Raw genomic sequence first — 22397 nt, forward strand, 5'->3', positions numbered from 1 at the left:
GTTCCCTCGCACACTACATCTAACTCGTTCTCTCTCTCTCTCTCTCCCTCTTTCCAAAATCGCCATCATTCATTCTCCAACCCCCACCCCCCTTTACCCCTAAGCAAAGCTCCATGACACTTGTTTTTCTTCGCTCTTTGCTCCTTCAACGCGCGAGCGTCACAATGTGAGAGAAGGAGACAAGTTGATGAAGCGAGGGGGAGCTACTCTGTTTCACCTTCGACCCTTCACCACCTCCCCGAAAAGCAGTGCGTATCTTGCAATCGTTCCTCCAAACCCCCACACACGCTTTACCCACCACCTTGGGTGGCTAAAAAGGACGATGTTCATTAAAACAAAATAGCCCTCGCTTTTATATAATCCTTCACAACACGTTTTGGAGTTGTGGTGCTTTGCCACTTTGGTTGTTGTTGTTGTTGGTTGTTGGTTGTTGTTTTGTATCGCGTCTCGGCACACCGTTTCGCAACAAATTTCGGCTCGGCTCGCTTAACTACTTTAACTCTGCCTACAGAGCCCCCCAAACCCACATTCCTCGCGCATTTCCACACACAAGTGCAGTAAGAATTACGCTCTTACCGTCCACAAATACAACCCCCAAAGCACTACAATCCTTTGCCAACTGTTATCCCCACAATCATCAAGCACTGCACCTCTCTCTCTCTTTCTCTCTGTTGCTCTTTGCTGTTGTTTTTTTTTCCTTCTGTTTTAGGGAAAATCCCGAAAAACGGACACGCGTGTTGCGAAGGGTGGATGGTTTTTAAGGGGAGCGGGGGTGGGGTGAACAACTTTGTTGATCGGAGCTTCTTTGGCGGCGCACATACCCCCGCAAAAAAACAACGTTTAAAAAATGACTCAATAAACCCTTACACTAGAATCTACATGCAGGCGCATACTTTTTTTTCGCAGCCTGCAAGTATGCAATCGCCTTACACTGGTGCCTTTACTGCTGCTGCACAAGGGGCTGCCAGAATCCTTACCCCGTGGAACAGAAGAAACAGCAGCAAACAACAGGAAGAAAGGCAACAAAAAATTAAATAAAACACGCACTCACACACACGCACATATATAGTGACACACACATACACATACAAACACACGGATGAAGAATAGAAGGGAAAATGGCTCTATACCCTACATTCCCGTTCGCCTAGGCTCGGGTTTTATATTATTAAACCTGCCCCGCTTCACCCAACCGCGGGAAAAACCATCCTTAGAGTATGAACGGGAGGGAGTGTTGGAAAACACAGGGGGGCAGCGAGTGAAGGTGAGTGAGCGAGAGCAAGCCATTGGGCCTAACAACGGTGAACGAGAGCGAGAGTGATGGGAAGGAAGCAAAAGGGAAAAAAAACTCCAGAAAACCCCCTCCCAGTCGTACCATTTCCGGATCATACGTACACACACATACACAGACGGTACGTGTGCGAGTGGTGTATGTTTTTTTTCCGTCAGTGGTAGTGAAGAAAACGGAAGTTTTCACGCAAAAACGCACCCCCCTTGAAAGAAAAACAACAAAAATGCCTAATTTCGAGTGCAATTTAGCGCAGAAAAAGGACAGTTCACTTGCTTTTCCCAACAAATCCTCAATCAACACACAACACCCACCACCGATTTCATCCCCTAACAAGCACACACACATACAAACGTACGCTCCCAAACACACACAGGTACACATACACACACCCGTCTCTAGGATCTGTTCCGTTCCCTATCGCCTGTTTTGTGCTATTCTTTGCCTGCCCTGCATATACACACACACATACACCTGCACATACACAAACGCACGCACGTACACTAGCGCATACTAAAAAGGGGATGCATTAAAAATTGGCTGCGAGGATGAAATTCTGTTGGCGTGCGGTATGCGGTTGCTGTAATATCCACCTGTACCTGAAGTCATGTTCCATCGAGAAAACGGATGCGCTAGCGGGTCAGCCCGGAACGTGTTCGTAGTTTTCTTTTTGCTGTATTGTCCAAAAAATATTCACAACACTTGTTTTATCAATGCGCGAATGTTTGCAAATAGAGTGGAATACACACTCACGCGGCGGAGGGTGCGAGCGTGAAAATTGTGAACCACCGTAAAATGCGCCCCCTCCTGTGTGCGATGTGTGCGTGTACTGTTTAGGGGTTTTTAGCTGTCGAAATGTCGGGGATGGCCACAACACCAAGGTGCGTAGAGCGCGCACACTGTGTTGTTCGACCGTTTTTGACAGATGAACTAAATGTCAAACTCACTGTGACGTTTGGTGTTTACTACATATTTTTTTCTCCTTTTTCAATGCCATTTTCATTGAGCATCGTTTCGAAAATAAATTTATGTAACTTGCTGTTTATTGGAGGGTAACATAAAGTTTATCCATTTGTGATATACTAAATACTTTAATTTTACAGTTATCACATTTTATATATAAACCCTGGTTATTACAATAGCTCACAGCTGCACAGTGGTTTCGAGCAGTATATTGTATGTCAAATATTTTTTCACAATTTTCATTATTGTTAACAAATTTACACCTGGTAATATTTTGCAATGAAATTGTTTGATTCCAGTAGGTTAAATACTTTTGTTACATAAAAAGCATACTCATATTTTCTAACCGTTTTTAGTTCATCGATACTATTTGTATTCTGACTTTTCACAGCCCCAAGTTTTTGTCCAATTGCAATTTATTCAACTGTAATAGTTTTTTCACCGGGGATGAAATGACCCTAAAAATCCCTTTCGAGTAGGTTATTGTTGGTGGGTTGTTGAATTTAAATTAAATTACCCTTCCGAATGATCTGTTTTACTTTGTCTATTTCGATTTATTAACCGAAATGTTTAAAGTCCCGGCCAAAGGGAAACCTTGAAAAACATAAATTACCCGAAAAACATATTTCCATACATTCCATGCATAAATTAATTCAATAGGGGTTTTATTGAATAATGCGTGCGAGAGCAATTCACGTAACTCGAATTCCCTTTATAATATCGTTTATCGTTGGGATGTGAAATCTATTTTATTCAATCCTTAAACGTATATAACATCTGATTCATTACTCTACACCTGTCGCTGTCAAACATTATCCTTTCGATTTCAAATTTCGATAAATTTAACCCCAAAAGTGTTTACTTATAGCAAAAATCCTTTTATCAACCGATGTCTCCAACTGGCAATACAAAGAACAGCGGGGTTATTTTTTCTTCCCCTGCTCGAATAAACTGCCCGAAATGCAACTGCTCGAATACACGCGGGGTGGGTTGGGTAATTTTGTGCCGACCTGCCAAAACGGCACCCTTCAACGCTGTCGCCCGTGAGCGAGAACGGAGAAACAGAACAGGGCAAAGCAGCGTCGCAACTTCAGCAACTTCGTTCGTTCGTTCAGCGTTAGTTTTCGCTTCCTATTTTCCAAGCCCACCCAACGCAGTAAACGATGGCCGTACCGTGCTGAGTTGGTCCCGTGTGCTGGGCGTTTTTCGGCTTAAACCGGTGAAACCCAGATTCCAGGGAAATGGCCGCTACGGTTTGGATTTCGTCTTGCAATATTGTGTGTTTCGGTGGGCCAGGTTCCCATTTTTTCGCAGCAGCACCAGCAGCAAGTTCGTCCCCACCGCTACCTTCGCCCCGCACGGGTGAGGGTGTGTAGTCGTTGCACGGTTTTTTTTGGTAAGCGTAGCGTGATTGTGTGCAAGTGCGTGCGTGCGCGCGTGTGTGTGTATGTAAACTATGTGGCCAAAGGGGTAGTTTTTGTAACAGGGTTGAAGGGGTGTACAAGGGCTATTGTGTTAATGTCTATGTGTGTGTGTGTGTGGGTGGAAAAAAATGGAAAAAATGGAGTGATTTTACATTTAATTAAAAATGTACCCCCGTGCGTGCATTAATATGCGCGTGAATGAATGTGTGTATGTGTGTTTGTGCATGTTGCTGTAAGAGGGAAGCAATTGATAACAATTTTACAATCTTTTTTTTCTTTTGTTGTTGTTTCACTTTACACGAAAAAATGGTGTCGCAGGGAAAATGGCCACAGTGGGGGGTAGGCTGAAAGTTTAATTTTTCAACTCTCCCCCTCCCCTCCCCCACGTTTTGTGGTGGACCTGGGCTTTGAGGGTCTGTGTGCGTGTGTGTGTGCGCGTGTTTGTGTGCCTGTGTGTGATGATGCGTACCAGTAAAAGGAGAAAATGCTAAAGAAAGCATGGTCCCTGCTATAAACATCCCTAAAAGGTGGATGAACCATAGAGGGTAGGGGTTGGCGAGAAAGAAAGAGAGAGAGACAGTGAGAAAAGCGAGTATCGGGAAACTCCCACACATCTACCAGCGGAACTCCATCTAACTGATCTCAAATCAAATTCAATCGCACCAATCAAATGCCAAAATTTCGTGTGGAATGTCACGGTTGCAGCATTTATTTAGGGTGGGTTTTACATTTGCTAGGGGATGTGAGCGGGGAAGGGGGTTGATTTTGTTGTGTGTTGTGTCAACCCCCTTATGTGGGGAGAAAGAGAGCGAGCAATATGAGGTGTGTGCATTCACATCCTTCGCCCTCCCCCTCAAAACCAACCACCTGCACAATAAAACCCTTAACCTATCAAAGTACGATACCCTTTCAATGGAACCGAAAAAGAAGGGAAATGGAAAATTCGCTTCTATCAGCCTTATCATGCTAAGAAAATGGTGTGCATTGGTTCTATTGTTCCTTGCGTGTGAATGTGTGTGTGTTTCTTCTGTACGCTTTACTCCTCTCCGTCTCACTCTCGCACAGCATTGAAACCCTTGTTGGTTCGTCATCGTTCGCACCAACACCACAAACAAGCACGTGCACAAACGCACACCGTACGACACACATTTTGTGCGCTCGTACGTGCGTGAGCATGTGTGGGTGTGTGCTAATTTAAAAAAAAATGTCCACCTTAAGGTGTGTTGATACGGCGCAAGCTTAAACTTTTTTTCCCTTTTTCCCCAATTTATTCCCTTTTTCTTTGAATGTGTTGCTGTGTTGTGATGACAACTAGCAGGGTAGAGTGTGGGTGGGCTGGGTGATGTTGTGAGGGGAACATTTTTTTTTATTTATAAGGGGAACATTATGAAGTCGGAGTGGGCATGAAGAAGGAGAAAAGAAATTAACATAATTAGGGAAAAAAAAGAACGGGAAAAATTTATGTCGCTGTGATGAATAATTTACTTTGTTGAATATTATGTTTTATATATTCATTAATCTCTCCCAGCTAAAACCATGGAAGAATATTATTTCCCCAGAAAACACCTTTAAAATGTGATATAAAGTGTTATTACAAAATACAAACTATTGCAAAATGTTTGATTCATCAAATATAAATCTTTGCAAATTTTGAATTTATTAAGGGATAAATTAAAAGGGTATATATTATGTATTTCCGTAAATTATTCTACATTTATAATTATTTCAATGGGTGAAGTGAAATATGTTCTATGTGAAATATAAAATTCTTCCCCTAAAACGCACAATTTTCGATTAAGAAATACACCTACACACTTCCCTGTCCCTTTTTCCTCCCCTCCGTACAGTGTGTGCGAACCGAGCAAGAATGTTGTCCCGTCGTTACATAATAAATGATTTAATTAATTCTTATTATGCTTACCCATATAAATCTACCCATTAACAGCACGAACACGGCTGCACTTTTCTAGCTGTGAAAAATGATACGAAACACAAAAAAAAATGGATTCTCTTGAAACAAGCGTTAATTGCTCTCTATGCGTGTGTGCGATAAATAAATGTGCGATAAGAAATGCAATGAAAACAAAGCGAACCTTTGTGTTATTTTTTTAAAAATTGTTCTACCTTGTATCTACATTGTTCTATGTATTTTGCCATTGTTATTTATATCTACAAGCATTTATTGTTGTATAAAGTGAATAAGCTTTTATTTTTATTATTTCAAAACTTCTTATATGTTCGTTAAAGTTTCGATAGTATGTGTCTTGAGTACACATTTTCATAGATTATCAAATATTTAACTGTTCTATCACTGTGTTATGTTTTCTTCAATAATTCTTCATTCTATTAAATTCTTCATGTGCTTTACAAGTGTTAATGATTAAACAACATTGTTTGCAGGATTTATCTATTATATGAAAGTGCCTTTTTGAAACAAATGTCCGTTGGTAATATCACAAAAGTGCATATAAATAAGAGCGCAAAATACATAAACGTATTGTGAATGATTGTTCACAATGATTTCATCAAGCATCAAGAAAAAAATGGATTCAATTGAACAAGCGTTGGACCGTGCTGCACAAGCTAGAAGTCAAACTATCCTAACCATAAAATATGTTTTGGGGTGTACATCCCACACACCCCCTACTTCCCTTTTTTCCCGTTTCTTTCCATTGCAGGATATCCCTATTTAATGAAACGAACAACTTAGTTATAATGAAATTACGCGAAAAATTACATTTTAAGATTTAAACTTTAGAAAAAGTTTTACAAAATTATAAACCTCGCATTATTTATAACTTACATTTAACTATAATTATATCTTAATACATATATTGAACCTATATATCTATAAATAATAAAACGGAATCGCGCAACGGAGCGGGTAGAACTTATACACAGCAACAAAACAAAAAAAAACACTGCAACTCCTCCACAACACTTTTACAATAAAACAAGCTCCACAATACACAAAACAAAACGAACGAACGCAACAAACAAACATGACTACTCGCAAACAGACAAAATTCTCCACCAAAATTCAGTTCTACCTGAAGCACAGAGAGTCGCGCATACTGAAGCTGTGCAACGATACCATAGGTCCAGTGCCGAACGATTCACTGAGCAAAGCGATCTTCAGACTGTTGTCCAAGCCGGTAGACAATAAAGGCATTATACAACTTTTTGTCGACAAGGTATGCAATCCGTACACTGCATGGTGCAACTCACTCACAGCCATTTTTTTTCCTATCATTGCAGGGTCAGCAATCTGCGCAATCGAACGCCACGAGCAACAGCAGCAGTAGCAGCAGCAACAACACTGTGAAGACCGTACTGCCAGAGTATCAGAAGGAGGTGGAACGCTTCCACGGGCGCATCATCTGTAACGACAACACCTGCATCATCGACCCGGTTGCCTCTCCTAAGAACGACAGCAATTCGAATCCTCGCACACATTCCTTCCGAATTGTCTCGTTCAGCAAGGAGAGCGAAGCGGCCCGGGTCGGTGGGGGCGGTGGTGGTGGTAGTGACGCATTCGCCGCCACCGACGATGAGACGGGTGGTGCGACGGCCGAGCAGGAGCAGGCGCAGAACCTCATCACGCGATCGCCGGCGTCACCGTCGGCGGTTACTGCCACCAACGTCGTACCGATGGCGGGTGGATCGACCAGTAACCATAAGGCGATCCTGATGTGCTTCAGCTGCAAGCTCAGCTTCGGCACCTGCCGATCCTTTATAGCGCATGCCAAAATAGAGCACAGTCTCACACTGAACGACTACGAGCGGATGCTGCTGGAGAAGAACTACAGCAGTGCCATCATACAGACGAATGCTGAGAAGCAATTCTTTTTTCTGGTTCCTTTCGAAGAGAAATCTTCAGCCAATAGTAACAGTAGGAAGCATGTGGAGGGTGAAGAGAGATACAAGACCAATAGTAGTAATAGCGGTAGCAACAGCAGCAGTAGTAGCAGCAGCAGCAACAGCAGTATGAACAGTGCTACCAACGCGATCGGTACCGGTAGCACGGTCGGTGGCAACACCCACCTAGGCAATAGCACCATCAATGGCAATCACAACACCAGCAACAGCAGTAGCAACAATGGCAACAACAACAACAGCAGCAGCAACAACAACATGAGCAACAACAGCACGAACAATGGTATTCTCGGGCTGCTATCACAGCAGCAGCTGCAATTACATCAACAACAGCAGCAACAACACCAACAGCAGCAGCAGCAGCAACAACATCAACAGCAGCAGCAACTTCAGCTACAACAACACCACCTACAGCAGACGGTCACCCATCCTGCGGACGCTTTCCCACCCGGCAGCATCGGGTTCGACGCCGCTGGCAGCTTTCCGAAGCTTACCGCCAACAATGCGCTGCTGTACGAGCAAAGCTGGAAGCTGGCGGCGGAAAAGTACAGCAACGCGATGAACGAAAGTGCGGCGATAGCGGCTGCCGCCGCCGCCGCAGCTGCTGCAGCTGCGGCCGCTGCCGGTGACGGCGACAAGAAGGTAACCGGCAACGGGGGCAATGGGGGCGGTGTGGCCAGTGCTGCTGCCGCCGCGGTCAGTGGGAAGCTGTTGACCGATTTTCTGAACCAGCAGAAGATGCTCAGCAGCGTCGGCGAGAATCTGTACGGCAAGCAGAACAAGTTTCTCGAGCTGATCAGTTCCGCGGCGGACATGAAGCTGAATCCGCTGGCGGCGGCTGCGGTGGCGGCGGTAGCCTCAAACAAGGGTGCTGGACCGGGTGGGTTACCGGATATGGGTGCGAGCGGTGGCGGTGTTGGTGGTGGGGGTGGCGGTGGTGGTGGTGGTGGTGCTGCTGACTTCCATCTGAAGAAGTACAGTCCGGTGGATCTGTACAAGCAGTTAATTGCGAACAACTTCCGACCGGAAGCGATGGACGTCGGGGAGGAGTTGAAAAGCGAACATCAGATCAGTGTGAAGAAGCTGGAACCGTGAGTAGAACCCCTTAAATCCCAGACACTCCCTTCTGTCCGCTCGTCCAACGTGTGTAATGGATGTATGTTTTGTTTTTGTAGGGAACCTTCGACTGCATTCCGGAACAGCAACTTCAGTCCGAACATTTCGACGCGCAACTCCTGCAAGACGCTCAAATGTCCGCAGTGCAACTGGCACTACAAGTACCAGGAAACGCTCGAGATCCATATGCGGGAGAAGCACCCGGACGGTGAGACGGCCTGCAGCTACTGTCTGGCCGGCCAGGCACATCCCCGTTTGGCCAGGGGGGAATCGTACACCTGCGGGTACAAGCCGTACCGGTGCGACATCTGCAACTACTCCACCACCACCAAGGGCAACCTGTCGATTCACATGCAGAGTGACAAACATCTGAACAACATGCAGGACCTGAACGGCATGATGAACAAGAGCAATCAGAGCTTCCTTAACCTCGCGACGCTGCAGGCGAACGAGAAGGTGGTGAACAGTTCGCGCAACCAGTATATGGCGGCGGCAGCAGTGGCCGCCGCAAGTGCCCCACTCTCCTCGATGTCGGCCAAGCTCGGCGGTGGTGGTGGTGGTGTTGTTGGAGGCGGCGTTGGTGGTGGTGGAGGTGGTGGTAGCGTCCAGTCCAAGGAGGCGGGCCCGGTTGGGTATGAGGGCGGCGGTCGGCCGAAGTCCTTCTTCAAGTGTGACATCTGCAACTACGATACGAACATCGCGCGCAACCTGCGCATCCACATGACGAGCGAAAAACATATCAGCAACCTGAACTCGTTCCAGTCTAGCTACAATCAGCTGAAGAGTCTGCAGAGCCTGCAGCAACAGTCTCAGCAGCAGCAGTCGGACAGCCTCGACTACCTGAGCGCGATCAATCTGAACACGCTGAAGGAGGATTCGCCGATGGCCCGGGTGGATGAGTATACGGCGGCGGCGGCAGCGGCTGCTGCAGTTGCGGCAGCTACTGCCAGTGCCGCTGGTAATAACAGCACCGGCAGCAGCAGCAGCCTGAAGCCACTGTCGATGCCGTCGTCCCCGTTCGGGGCACCGCTCGAGACGGCCACGCCTGATTCGCTCTTCCTGAATCAGCCGTCGCCGTTCAGCGGGGCGAGCGAACCGGGCAACGACCGGGACTACCACCACCATCAGCTGGACGAGGACAAAAACCCGCTGCACTTTGATCCACCGATCCGGCTGTCGCTCGATCCCGTGACGTACTACAGCTGTCTGGTGTGTGCCGACTTCGAGACGAACAATCTGGAGGAGCTGAAGAAGCACGTGCTGAAGGATCGTACGAGCAGCGCGATGGATGCGATACTGCTCGCCGGCCAGGAGTGTCTCCTCTGCGGGCAGAAGGCACACGACCGGTCGGAGCTGGAACGGCACCTGAAGGCGGAACACCATCTGAGGCGGCTCGAGCTGATGATACACCTGCTGGAGGGGCGCGACAAGACGGCCACAAAGCTGCGCCAGTACGTCGGACAGGAGCTGTACAAGAAGCTGCAGCTCATCTTCCCGTTGGCGGAGGAACCGAAATTTCCGTACGATGAGATGCCAAGCGTCAGTGAAATTTCGCGCTCTCCGCTAATGTTGCTACTCGAGCCAAAAACCGAGCTTATCGAGCGGGATTTCACTACCGGCGCGAACGGTATCGATAGTGAACGTAAGTAGATATCGATATCTCCAAGGTATCGTTGTTGCAGCATTATTGCCTGATCACTCAATTGCTTACATGTGTTTACTCCATTCGACCGCAGAATCATCTTCCTCCTCGTGTCCGGACAATGTGCAGCTCAAGTGTAACTGTTGCAACTTCTACACCACCTCGCTGGAGAAGATCGGCATACACAGCCTGTCGGAGAAGCACATCTTCCGGCGCATCTGCTTCGACTATCTGCTGCTTATCTCGAGCGAAAAGTCCACCCTGGCGAACGTTGGCGTGAAGAGTGAAGGCAAGTGTGAACTAGCCGAGCGGTTGCTGCTCGCCCATCAACATCAACCCGCGACGGAACACAGCTCACGTGTCTTGTTGATGCAAATGATGCTACTTGCAGATGGAGCAAAGCAGCAGCAGCAGCAGCAGCAATCCTCGCCGAAAGCTAACCAGCTGATGCTGACCTGCGTGCCCTGTTGCTTCAAGACGGACCACATCTACTACATGATACACCATCTCAAGAAGAGCTGCAAGGTGGAGCAAAACATCAACCTGCTCGGGTTGCGCAACATTTTCAAGCTGACCGCTAAAGGTAGGTGTACCAAGATGATTCAATGCATGAATATTAATGAATCTTTGAACTGAATGAATGAATTTGAATTCCTATTCCAAAGATTTATGAATCCTAGGCGATTTCTAGAAAAAAAAAAGGCTGATAGAGGATTGAATTCAGAAGAAAGTAAGCCTGAATTCATATTTCCATAGAGGATCAATTGAGGATTCTTGGACCTCTGATGATTCATGGAACTCTGGAGGATTCATCTCTGGGTTTATAAACCTCCGAGGATTCATGAATCACTTTTGAGAGTCGATTTTCGATTTGAATGACACCTTGCTAAAGTTTCACATGAATGACGCTTCTCAAAACTAAAACATTTCATTAACCACGTTCACATTATCCAGGCGTTGTTTCATTGCATCAATCACTCCTGAGTTGTGATGCGACCAGATCGAATTTTCTTCCTGCTCACTCTGTTATATTGCATCTCACTCTCACCAAACACTGTACAACCATTCCAGGTGTGCACGTGTGTGTGTGTATGGGTGTGTATGCAACGGAAATGGACATGACTCTTAATTTATTGTCACCTCGCTTCTTTGCGCTCTCTTACGAGTTACGATTTATGAATAACTTCATGCTTTCCACCATATTCGCTTCCAGCAACGGAAACTGGTTTTTATTGTTGCCATCGTTTCGTACCACCTTTGGAACCATTTATCATCAAGAAGTTGCTTGTGTGCATGGAACGTAATTAGCAACATGTGACGCAAGAAAAACTCTTCACCCTAACTTTGATGGAATGTATCGTTTTTTTAATTCAACAATGATTGAGTGACTTCGGAAATAGTATTTGATGTCAGCTTATGCAAAGAATGTTTAAAGTAACTCAAATTCCCACTTAGACATCGTTCTCAAGAGTTCTCAAAAGTTCTAATTCTAACTCTCCTCTACCAGCAGGAAGGAATCAGACGAAGAATAAAAAAAAATAGAAGATAGCTCGCATAGGAAGTAGATAAAAGATATATACATTAGACAAATTAGGAAGGGAGGAGGAGTCGCCAACGCGCAGTAGAAGGAATTTCAGCCGCGCTGAGCATGAATAAGCAAACATACATATTTCAATTGAATGTACGAATAATAGAAAAAAGGGAAACCCTAGAGATCCTCTTTGCCAGCCAGGGTTCTGCTGGTCGCTTACGGTTCCCGATCGCGTACAAGACAGCCGTGAACCCCGGAGAATGATGTATGCAGCCGGAGCGGGATAGACATCCATCCCATAGACCCGCACCATTCACCTTCGTTAAGCCGGTTTTGCTCGACTTTTGTTATTTGTTCAGCATTTCATTTCTTCTTCCCTGCTTTTTTGCCGCTTCTGCTGTTTTGCTGTTGGTTGTTGGTCAATAAGGCCCGGTGTATGCCGTCCTGCTTCCACATCCTTACCCGATGGGTCACTTATGCCGTGCCGTTTGCATGTAAACAGGCTGTACGTAGTGATGTGTACATGCGTTGCCTCTTTAACAAACTTCGATCACCCTTGTATCTGGAGGTTTTTTTTTATATTTCGTTTTATTCATCCCTCTTGAGAGGGCCCTACAGCGAGAGCCCTCTTTCTCTCTCTAGCGCACAGCACCATAAAAGAGGAATCGAGCGCGAAAAATGTGGCCCTGCAATGCACAGGGCGAACGCACACATTATTGATACAAAACAACCGGTAGACGCGGCGGCCGTCCGTGTGTAGGGTTCGAGGTTGTGGTTTTTGTTGTGTGTTGTGTGTGTTTTTTTTATGTGTTAATGCCGAGGTTAGGGATAACTCAGGGACCCCGAACGAGGGCCGGGCATCTTCCTCTTGTCCCTTCAGTTTCCATTTGGCTATCCGTCCGTCAGGATATAGCCGGAGCGTCGTGCCAGTAAAGTTGTGCAGTATCAATCACAGTACCACGATTGCTAGTGTCGCGGAAATCTGTTGTGATTTTTGGTGCGTGCCCCCGGTGATCACTTCCCTGCTGTTGATGCAATTGACGAAAGATACCCGGAAAGTCGGTGTGATATCAGCGTGACGTTACGATGCGTTACGATTTCAACGCGTTATGTACGTAGCTTATGCTTTGCAGTATGTGTAAAATAGTCAAAAGTTAGGTTAAGATCGGTGCCGCCTCATTGCCACAAGAATCCCGCATCAATCCACCAAAAAAAAACCTCCACTAACGAACGCCACAATCAGAAGCGTTTGCGTTTTTGCTGCGCAGTACACGCCGTGTCGATGATACGCGGGTAAACAAAAGCGCTCGGCTCCCGTACGCGAATACGCAGCAGGAACCAACGCGCTTACGCATATTACACACCGGCACTCACGCGCACCCTTACAGGAGGCCCAGGCACGTCGTTACCTGCGAATCGTCCTCCCATACCCTTGCCGAGGTGCTCAGGCGATGTTTGAACAGCTTCGGTCCGAGCGGTACACACCAATACACGCGCGGGTGAGCGTTGATGTGAGCATGTGTGCGGTGAAGCGTGAAGCGTCCGCCGTGCGCCGGAAAGGGAACGCCAAGCATAAATGTGGCGTTGGTTGCAGCATTTTATGCTGCAGCTATTCTTCCATCCCATTCCGGTTCCCTTTTTTCCCATTAGGCAGCAGGAACGCCGCATGAATCCCATTCACACAACGCACGCGGTGCTGCACCGCTTCCACCATCAACGTGTGTGCGCGTATGTGTGTATGTGTGTGTGTGTGTGTTCATGTTTGGTGTGAAGGAAATGATGAATTTTATTGCTCATGCCTAATAACTTGAAACCCCCTTAAATAGGGGTACGACATTAAAACGTCCGAGAAGATTTCACGCTTCAATCACAGGGGCATACATACATACGGGTCTGCCTTGATGGTGTACATTAATGTATATCTGTTTTAGCGTTTCTCGCTTGGAGAAGATTTATTTCCATTGGGGACAGCTCGTCTTTTTTGTGGTTTGCTTCACCGGTGATTTTGCTGTTTTATTTTATTGTAGCGGAAAGCGAAGCATAAGTAATGATATACGGCACGCACAGGGCGTGATATTCAATCATCATCACCCAGGTGCTTGGCATCCTGTCCAAAACAAAAAGGGGCCAAATCTGAGCCACTGCGGCAGGGATGTGCCAGATGGTGTTTTTTTTGCGTTTCAAATCTTTCCTTAACTTAAAAAAAAGAAAAAATTTAATGAGAATGCATGAAGTTACCTTGATTGATTAAAGTTGCTGAGCATAAGGTATTCCTGAGAGTATCTATTTGTGAGAGTTTTAAGCGCTATTTGTTGCACCTCAAATGGTAGTTGAAATGGTGAAGTCGCTAATGTGCGAGTCAGTAACAAGTGCCGTATTGAATTCGAATCTTCAATAGATCTTAACTAAAATATTTGGTTGTTGTTAGGGACTTCCGTTCTCAAAGTACACGAATTACCAGGCTCTCAATTCTTTTGAGCGAAAACCCAGAATTATTAGAATTGAGGTTTTTGTGGTCGGTTGGACAAGTCGAACTTGGGGAAGAGAATAGAAGGGAGAACCCCTAAAACCAGCTTAGAATTCAATACAACGGAGAGCTTGTGTGTAAGTGTCTACAGTTCGCTATACCCGTCAAGGACTTACTATAATTTCACAAACTAGTTGATTTAAGTTTCCACTGTTTTCCACATCGATTATTCTAGTGTTGAGTGAATTTGATTCAGATTCAACTAATCTGAATGAGTCTTTGAACTGAATAATTAAACTCCAAAGATCGTGTTTCCTCAAGTCCGATACAACAACCTCAAGAGTCCTGTCATTCCTGGCTTTTCCTTGACATTATTTAGCAGAATAGACAGGAAGAATAGAATAGTAATTCCTATTCTACTCTTCCTAAGAGATTAATTAAGAACACTAGTTTATACCGCTCAGTAATCTATACACTGACCATGGCAGTGCTCCATCAGCGATACACAACCAAATATCCTCCAATACCTATTTCAGTGGACATCTCTTCTCTCTTTCTTACCATGTAACATGTCATACGCATTGTCTACTCTCCAGGCGCCCCAATCTTTAGTATACTGAACACTCTGTATACTACCAAATCTCAGCAAAAGCTCTCATGATCGTGAAGTCAAAGAGTCATTTGATATTCGCGAAAAAAATTGTTCTTACATGAGTTACAATTATAAATAGAGGTTCTTGATGTGTTATAACTTATACGATCGGGATATGGGTAAAAAACAACTGATCTGTGAGGCGTCATCGAACATATTAAGAACCGTTTAAATTAAGGGTCCTGTTGCAAATTCGGATTTTATAAGTATATTTTTAACAGCCTCGTTATAATTAGAGACGTTCAAAATTTATTACTCTTCTTTATGGATAGCAACAGGAATAGCGCGATCCTCGGAATGCAGCCCTTTTTATTGCATTGCTGGTGGCGCCCTCTCCTGTCATTTGTTTCAAGCTCCGATCCTTCAGATGAACAGGTTGTGTCAAAAACTTTGACAGGTCCTTTCGTTGAAAAAATAGAATCCTTTCCCTCCCTAACTCTTCTTCTCTGTTTTGCTCTTTTCTTCACACATTTCGCAGGTTTAGACGCCCAAGATGCAATGGATACGGGCGACAACGGGCTGTGCAGCATACTGCAGGAGAAGAAGATGTGGAACGGTGAGAACGCCAGCAACCGCCAAGCGACCGGTGGCTGCAAGGACCGGTGTCTCGTGTGCAGCGTGTGCAACAAATTCTCCTCGAAGAAGGTGAACGTGATGCAGCACCTGCTGGCCAATCACAACGCGGGCAACGAGCTGCTCGGCGGTGCGGAACTGTCACCGAACGTGCCGTCGCACGCGCGCAAACCGTTCGACTATCTGCGCACGCTGACCGAGGCGCGGTGTGCGCAGAATTTGCGCCAAATCGAGAAGGTGACCTTTATGAGCGACTCGTTCGCGCTGAAGGAAAACTGCAACGATCTGAAGCACGGCAATCTGGCGGAGATGTTGGAGCAGTACGCGGCACGGCAGGACGCGAACGACAGCTTCACCGCGCGTTCGCCAACGCTGGAGCGGCAACAGTATTCGCCGACCCTGTCCTGTCCACTGTGTGCGGAAGCGTTCCTCGACCAGGCGACGGTGGAGACGCACGTGCTGCGCGTCCACAACATCAAGATGGACGGGCTGAATCGGTTGCTGAAGCTGGTCGATACCTCGCAATTTTTGAAAACGACCAACGGCAAACAGCAACCAACGAGCAATAGTAGCAGCCCGGTGGAGAAGCCGGGGTCGCCCCATTCGCCGTCCGGCGGCAAGGAGGGGTCGGTGTCGCCGGGCGTACCGAGCATCCGGTGCGCGTACTGCAAGGCATCGTTCGACACGATGGTCGACCTGAAGATACACTGCAACGAGAGCAGCCACTTTCGGCGCAGTGCGGACACGGACGATCTCGCCTGCTTCCTGCACGACTGCAAGGACGCGTTCGACAACCTGGCCGACCTGAACCAGCACTTCAAGGCGAGCCATCTGAACTTTCTCATCTCTGAGCATCACACGTACCGGTACCGGTGCAAACAGTGCCCGTTCGCGTTCAAAACGCACGAGAAGCTGAGCCGCCACCTGTTCTACCATTCGCTGCGCGAGTCGACCAAATGCTTCTACTGCGACCACCACTTCAAGAACATCCACTCGCTGACGGCACACATCGCGGAGAAGCACCCGCAGGAGGCGCTCCAGTCCGGCAAGCCATCACCGCCGGGCATCGCCTCACCGGACGCGTCCATACTCTTCTTCAAGGATCTCAAGCGCAAGATGCTCAACAGCCAGCAGCAGCAGCAGCAGCGGAACGGGTTGAGTCCGCGCTCGGATCGGTCCGGCGGTCGGGACGCGAATCGGGACAGCGTCGACGAGGATCGTCTCAGCGAGAAGTCCGTCAGCTCGAAGAGTAGCAGCTTCTACTACGACAAAAGTCTCGACGGTAGCGGCACGTCCGAGGGTCGGTACACCTGCACGGACTGTCAGTTCACCTTTACCGATTCCGGTGCGCTCGAGCGCCATCTTGCCACGGCCTGTCATATGCCGCGCGATGACAAAGCGTCGCCCGATTCGCTGGCTGCCTCGCTGATGTCTTCCCTCGCCAAGCATCACCAGCAGCAGCAGCAGCAGCAACAACAACAGCAGCAACAGGCGCAGCAACAGTCGCAACACCAATCGCTTTCGACGACGACGTCCTCCACGTCCTCCTCCTCCAGCGCGCAGATGAGCTCCCTGTTCTACGACATCAAGTCGGAGAAGTTCACCAACCCGAACCGACCATTCAAATGTACGATCTGCATGGAAAGCTTCACGCAGAAGAACATCCTGCTGGTGCACTACAACAGTGTGTCGCATCTGAACAAGCTGAAGAAGCTGAAGGCGGAGAAGGGTTTCGCGCAGATGTTTACCGGTTCGCTGCTCGGGGCGGATATCGCCGGTACGGCCGACGGTTGTACGGACCGGGGCAAGAACTCACCCTCGCCGACCGTACCGTTCGGTGAGAAGGCCGCCACACCCTTCACGATGCCCGCGTTTGCGGAGGGCACCGTTGGTGGTGGTGGCAACGGTGGAGAAAAGCGAAAAGAGGTCGGTGACGAGAAGGAGTCGGCAAGGAAAAAGTTCAAGTGTGACATATGCAACGTCGCGTACACGCAGGGCAGCACACTGGACATACACATGCGGAGCGTGCTGCATCAGACGCGTGCCTGCCGGCTGCAGGAGCGCAGTCTGTTCACCGGTCAGTCGAACACGGCCCAGCAGCAGGCCCAGCAACCTTCGCCGCAGGGTGCCGAAAGCAAGAAGAAGAGCGAATTTCCGCTCATCCATCCAATACCCGAGAGCCGCGATCAGTCGCCCAACATGCTGGACGAGGTGTCGATGCGCAAGCTCAAGTCACCTTCGGAGCAGGTGCAGCAGCAGCAACAGCAGCTCCATCAACAACAACAGGCCCTCGGGCCACTGTTTTGCGGTGTACCCGTTGGTGGCAATGGGCCGGACAAACCGGAAATCTGTGTCTGCGAATGTTGCTACCAGGTGTTCCCGGGTAAGCTGATGCTCGAGACGCACCTCGAGCTGAGCCCGGAATGTCTGGCACATCGCAAGAAGCTGCTCGACCCCGCCACCGGTCTGCCGGAACCGAGCGGTCCGATCGGGTACCCGTCGGACGGTGGCTTCCCGCACCATCAGGCACTCAGCGAGCTGGCGAAGGTGAACGCACTGACGGGTGGGTTCGATCTCGGTGCGCCGGGCGATGCAGCCGCACTGCTCGGTGCGAAGAGTCTCATGCCGGCGATGGACCCGGCAGCAACCGCCGCAGCAGCGGCCGCCGCCGCCAACCTAATGGATCCGAGCTTCCTGAAGAACGCATCGCTGCTGCAGTTCGCCGCCACCGATCCGGCCAGCAAACTCAACCCGAACGCGCTGAACGTGCTCAACTTCATGCACTTCCATCATCTGATGTCGCTCAGCTATCTGAACCTAGCGCCGCAGCTTAGCTTTGGCGGCGTGCCGCCGAAGGTCGGCGGGGGTGATCCCACCAAACCGGACGGATCGCCCGGACACGGTGATCCAGTCACCAAGGGCGGTAAGGCATCGTCCGGGGCCACCGTCGTACTGCCGCCCGTCAGCCTGAACGGTAAGCCGCTCGATCTGAATCTGCTCCCGCACGGGCTCGATCCGAAGCTGGCCGCCCAGTCGCCGCAGCAGCTTGGCCAGCAGCCGGGCCTCGGTGGGCAGCAGACACAGCAGCAGCAGCAGCAGCAACCCTGCACCCAGAAGCGGGCCCGCACACGCATCACCGACGAGCAGCTGCGCATACTCCGCTCGCACTTCGACATCAACAACTCGCCGAGCGAGGAAAGCATCCAGGAGATGTCGCTGAAGGCGAACCTGCCGCAGAAGGTGGTGAAGCACTGGTTCCGCAACACGCTGTTTAAGGAGCGCCAGCGCAACAAGGACAGCCCGTACAACTTCAGCATCCCACCGTCGACGAAGCTGAACGTGGAGGAGTACGAGCGGACGGGCGAGGCGAAGGTGACCGATCTGGAGACGTCGTTCAAGTCGGCGGGCGACGTTGTGGGGTCACTGTCGCAGGAGAACTCCTGCTCGCAGAGCTCCACCGACATGAGCAAAGCGTTGAACGAGGCGATGAAGCAGAACCTGTCCAAATCGTTGCTGGAGTCGCTGAGCAAGCATCAGTCCGCCACCGGGCAGGATTTGGTCGGTGCCGCCGCAGCATTCCACCTCAACAAGAGCCTCTTCCCGGACACGTTCGGCGGCGGCGGTGGTGGTGTTGGGGTTGGCGTGGGGCCTGACTTCTCCGGCCCGGATGCGGTCGGTTCCGTGTCGGATTACTTCCAACGGGCGGCTGCCGATGCGGTCGCGCTGGGTGCAGCTGTCGGCGGCGGTCCCGGTTCCGTCGGTGGCCCACTGTCGATGACTATCGGAGGTGCGGGCGTTGGTGGTGGCGGTAACGGTGGATCGATGGTTACTGGAAATGGTGGTGGTGGTGGTGGGGGTGGTAATGGTGGTGGAGGTGGCGGCAAGAAGAAGAAGATCAAGTCAGAATCGTCCAACGACAGTCCGACGCCGGCCGACCTTCAGCTCGACTCGTCCAACTCCAGCCCGATGCCGATGCGGCCACCGAGCGCGATCTCGCTGAAGAAGCATATGGCCACGCCACCGACGCTGGTGGTCGGCGAGGAGATGAAGATACCGAGCCCGATCGAGAGTCCCGTCATTTCGCCGCCCGGTTCGATGGGGTTGCATGCGCTCCCGCCGCAAACGCAACCGATCACCTGCTCCAACGGCAAACGGGCGAACCGTACGCGGTTCACCGACTATCAGATCAAGGTGCTGCAGGAATTCTTCGAGAACAACTCGTACCCGAAGGATAGCGATCTGGAGTATCTCAGCAAGCTGTTGATGCTCTCACCGCGCGTTATCGTCGTGTGGTTCCAGGTAGGACCCGGTGTTGACTCTATCGCAATGCATCCCATACTTAAATTATTCCTTTCCCTCCCTGTCCACAGAATGCCCGTCAGAAGCAGCGCAAAATATACGAAAACCAGCCCAACCCAACGTTCGAGTCGGACGAGAAGAAGGCGATCAACATCAACTACACCTGCAAGAAGTGTAACCTCGTGTTCCAGCGGTACTACGAGCTGATACGCCATCAGAAGAACCACTGCTTCAAGGAGGAGAGCAACAAACGGTCCGCGAAGGCACAGCTGGCCGCCGCCCAGATCGCACACTCGTTCACCAGCGGCAGCGAAGATTCCGACTCGAGCCTCGACGTTAGCCGGCGCGAGTTTCAACCGCGCGAGAACGACTGCCCTTTCTAGGAGCCGTGGGGCGGCTGGAGGGCACCAGCTAGTATGCAACACTAACCCTGCCCTAAGCCTCCCCCTTCCTCCCCGGTAAAATCCACCCCTCGCAACCTCTTTTATCCTGCCCGTAGGGTAACATTGCTTCCATTTCCCAACAATTCCCCTGTCACCCATCCTCACTTCCCCAATAACGCCCACTCACACCCACTCTTTTTAAAACAAAACACCTCGCACCTCTCATGGCGGTGTGACGAATTTTAACCATTTCATTTTCATCTCTTCTGTTTGGTTTTATTTTATTACTTTGCTAACTTTTTTCGTCACACTGGCAGAGATTTTTCGTTTTATTTTTCTTTTTATACATTTTCTTGTTTTTTTTCTATTTTTTCTTTGTTTGTGGACTCTTTTTTTTTATTCGCTTTGCTCTTGACGCAGTACCGCGCATAACAACACTCTCGTTCTCAATTACGATTAAGCTTAAGCAAGCCGCGTTGGGAGTTTTTTTTTATTCACGAAAAAAAGCATCCCACATTTCCGCCCCGCACACGGGTCCGCAGGAGGCCGCGGGGCAAAGAACACCGCCATTGAAGCATCGCGGTTTCAGTAATCGATAGATGTGTTAATTTCCTCGCCTTTCAATTTGCTAGTGAAAATATCGTTATGATTGTTTTATTTTTATTATAATTTTTTTTTGTCTCTCGCAGTAGTCGAAAAGCAACAAAACATTTTAATTTAATAGTGATACACGTTCTTGAATCGTTTTATACATATATTTTTATTATTATTATTACTGTGCAGTAACGGCTGTAGGGTTTTTTTTTATAACAGTGACGCGTTTTCTTTTAATATTTTTTTTTTTGTGTCGTGCGAATTACTGAACAGTAAAACTTGAGTTGTAAAATTTGAGAAGACAATGAGTCGAAAATCCCCGCATCAAATGTAATGTGAAAGTTCCTAAAACAAAAAAGATCGCAAATATTAAGAATTTAGTTAGAAGAAGAAAAAAAAACAGAGGAAACTAAGAAACAGAAAAACCGTGTTGTGGTTTTTTTTTGTTTTTTACGTATCATCCGAAACTTTTACTATCATCCGAAAATAAGATAATTGTTAAATAAATGTGCTATTAGTACAGGGTTTCGCATTACGTAAAGGGAATATGTAGTCCAGTACCATAGGGGGGAGTTTTGCTAAAAATGCTCGGAAGGGCCTCATGCAAATGAGTTGAGAATTGTTATATACCGGATTCGGATCGATTGCTTGTTTAAATTATGGGCGTCCCCTATATCTATTGGTTGAAATGTTCGCCCTTATGTGATTCGTCGAAACCCTGTAAGACATACAGGTTATTCTTCTTTAATTTAATACCTGATCGAAGCACCTTCAATTATGCATTTTCAGTAAAACAAAAGTGCTCTATTGTGGGTTTTTCAACAAAAATTGCACGACAAAAACGATTGCGCTACCGTTGCTACCTTTCCTTTCAGTTATTATTGAAGCATTTATTATTTGATTAAATTCTGTCACAGTTTTTGACGTCTAAATTTATTTGACAATTATTTTGCTTGAAGCATCCACAATGATCACTGCTGTTTTGGAAGATTTAAATCAAAGTTTCAATTAAAAATGAGGGTTTTCTTCTTCTGTTTCAAGGGAAGTTACTGAAGCGCAACCATGCTGTCGCATCGTGCTGTCACATTTTGCTGTCACTTTTGCATTCAAACCGACAGCCTACGCAAACGAAACGATGCGCACTGTGTGTGTATGTGTGCGGGTGCCTCTCGCTCACTCTATCGTTTGGTCTCGCTCGGATGAGTCAGACGGCAACCCTTCGCGAATGACGCGAAATTCAAAGCTAATCTCCCACAATAGCGTCTTCCTTCGTTTGCGGGAAAGAGCAAGCGCTCATCGCTTCATTGTTTTCTCCCTCGTGCCCATCGCCGGCAGGACAAGGATTCGCGCATCCGTACCAGGCGGGTGCCAGTATACGAGACCTAAACCGACAGCAACTGAGGCTCGCTGCGAAATCACCACCAGACGACTTGGCAGTGAGCGTGTGTGTAGTGTGCTAGCGAGAGCAAAAAGGAGAAAGAAAGAAAAGCTAAAAAAAACAAAGCGCATCCGTGTGTTTATTTGCGTTCCTCCGTCGCACAATTACGTAGTATCCTTTTTCGTGAAGTGTGTGGCGTACAGGTGCAGTC

General features: G+C 48.3%; 1 protein-coding gene across 1 annotated transcript; it reads left to right on the top strand.

The window, feature by feature from the left end:
- The first annotated feature begins 6677 nt into the window (after positions 1-6677).
- LOC128306886 (zinc finger homeobox protein 3) lies at positions 6678-21222 on the top strand. The gene is made up of 7 exons (XM_053044524.1): positions 6678-6869; positions 6934-8642; positions 8727-10309; positions 10404-10598; positions 10701-10892; positions 15438-19831; positions 19903-21222. The coding sequence occupies exons 1-7, from the start codon at positions 6678-6680 to the stop codon at positions 20212-20214; spliced, it is 8577 nt and encodes a 2858-aa protein (XP_052900484.1). The 3' UTR covers positions 20215-21222.
- The last annotated feature ends 1175 nt before the right edge of the window (positions 21223-22397 follow it).

The sequence above is a fragment of the Anopheles moucheti genome, chromosome X, assembly GCF_943734755.1.
Source record: "Anopheles moucheti chromosome X, idAnoMoucSN_F20_07, whole genome shotgun sequence".
Lineage (NCBI taxonomy): Eukaryota > Metazoa > Arthropoda > Insecta > Diptera > Culicidae > Anopheles > Anopheles moucheti.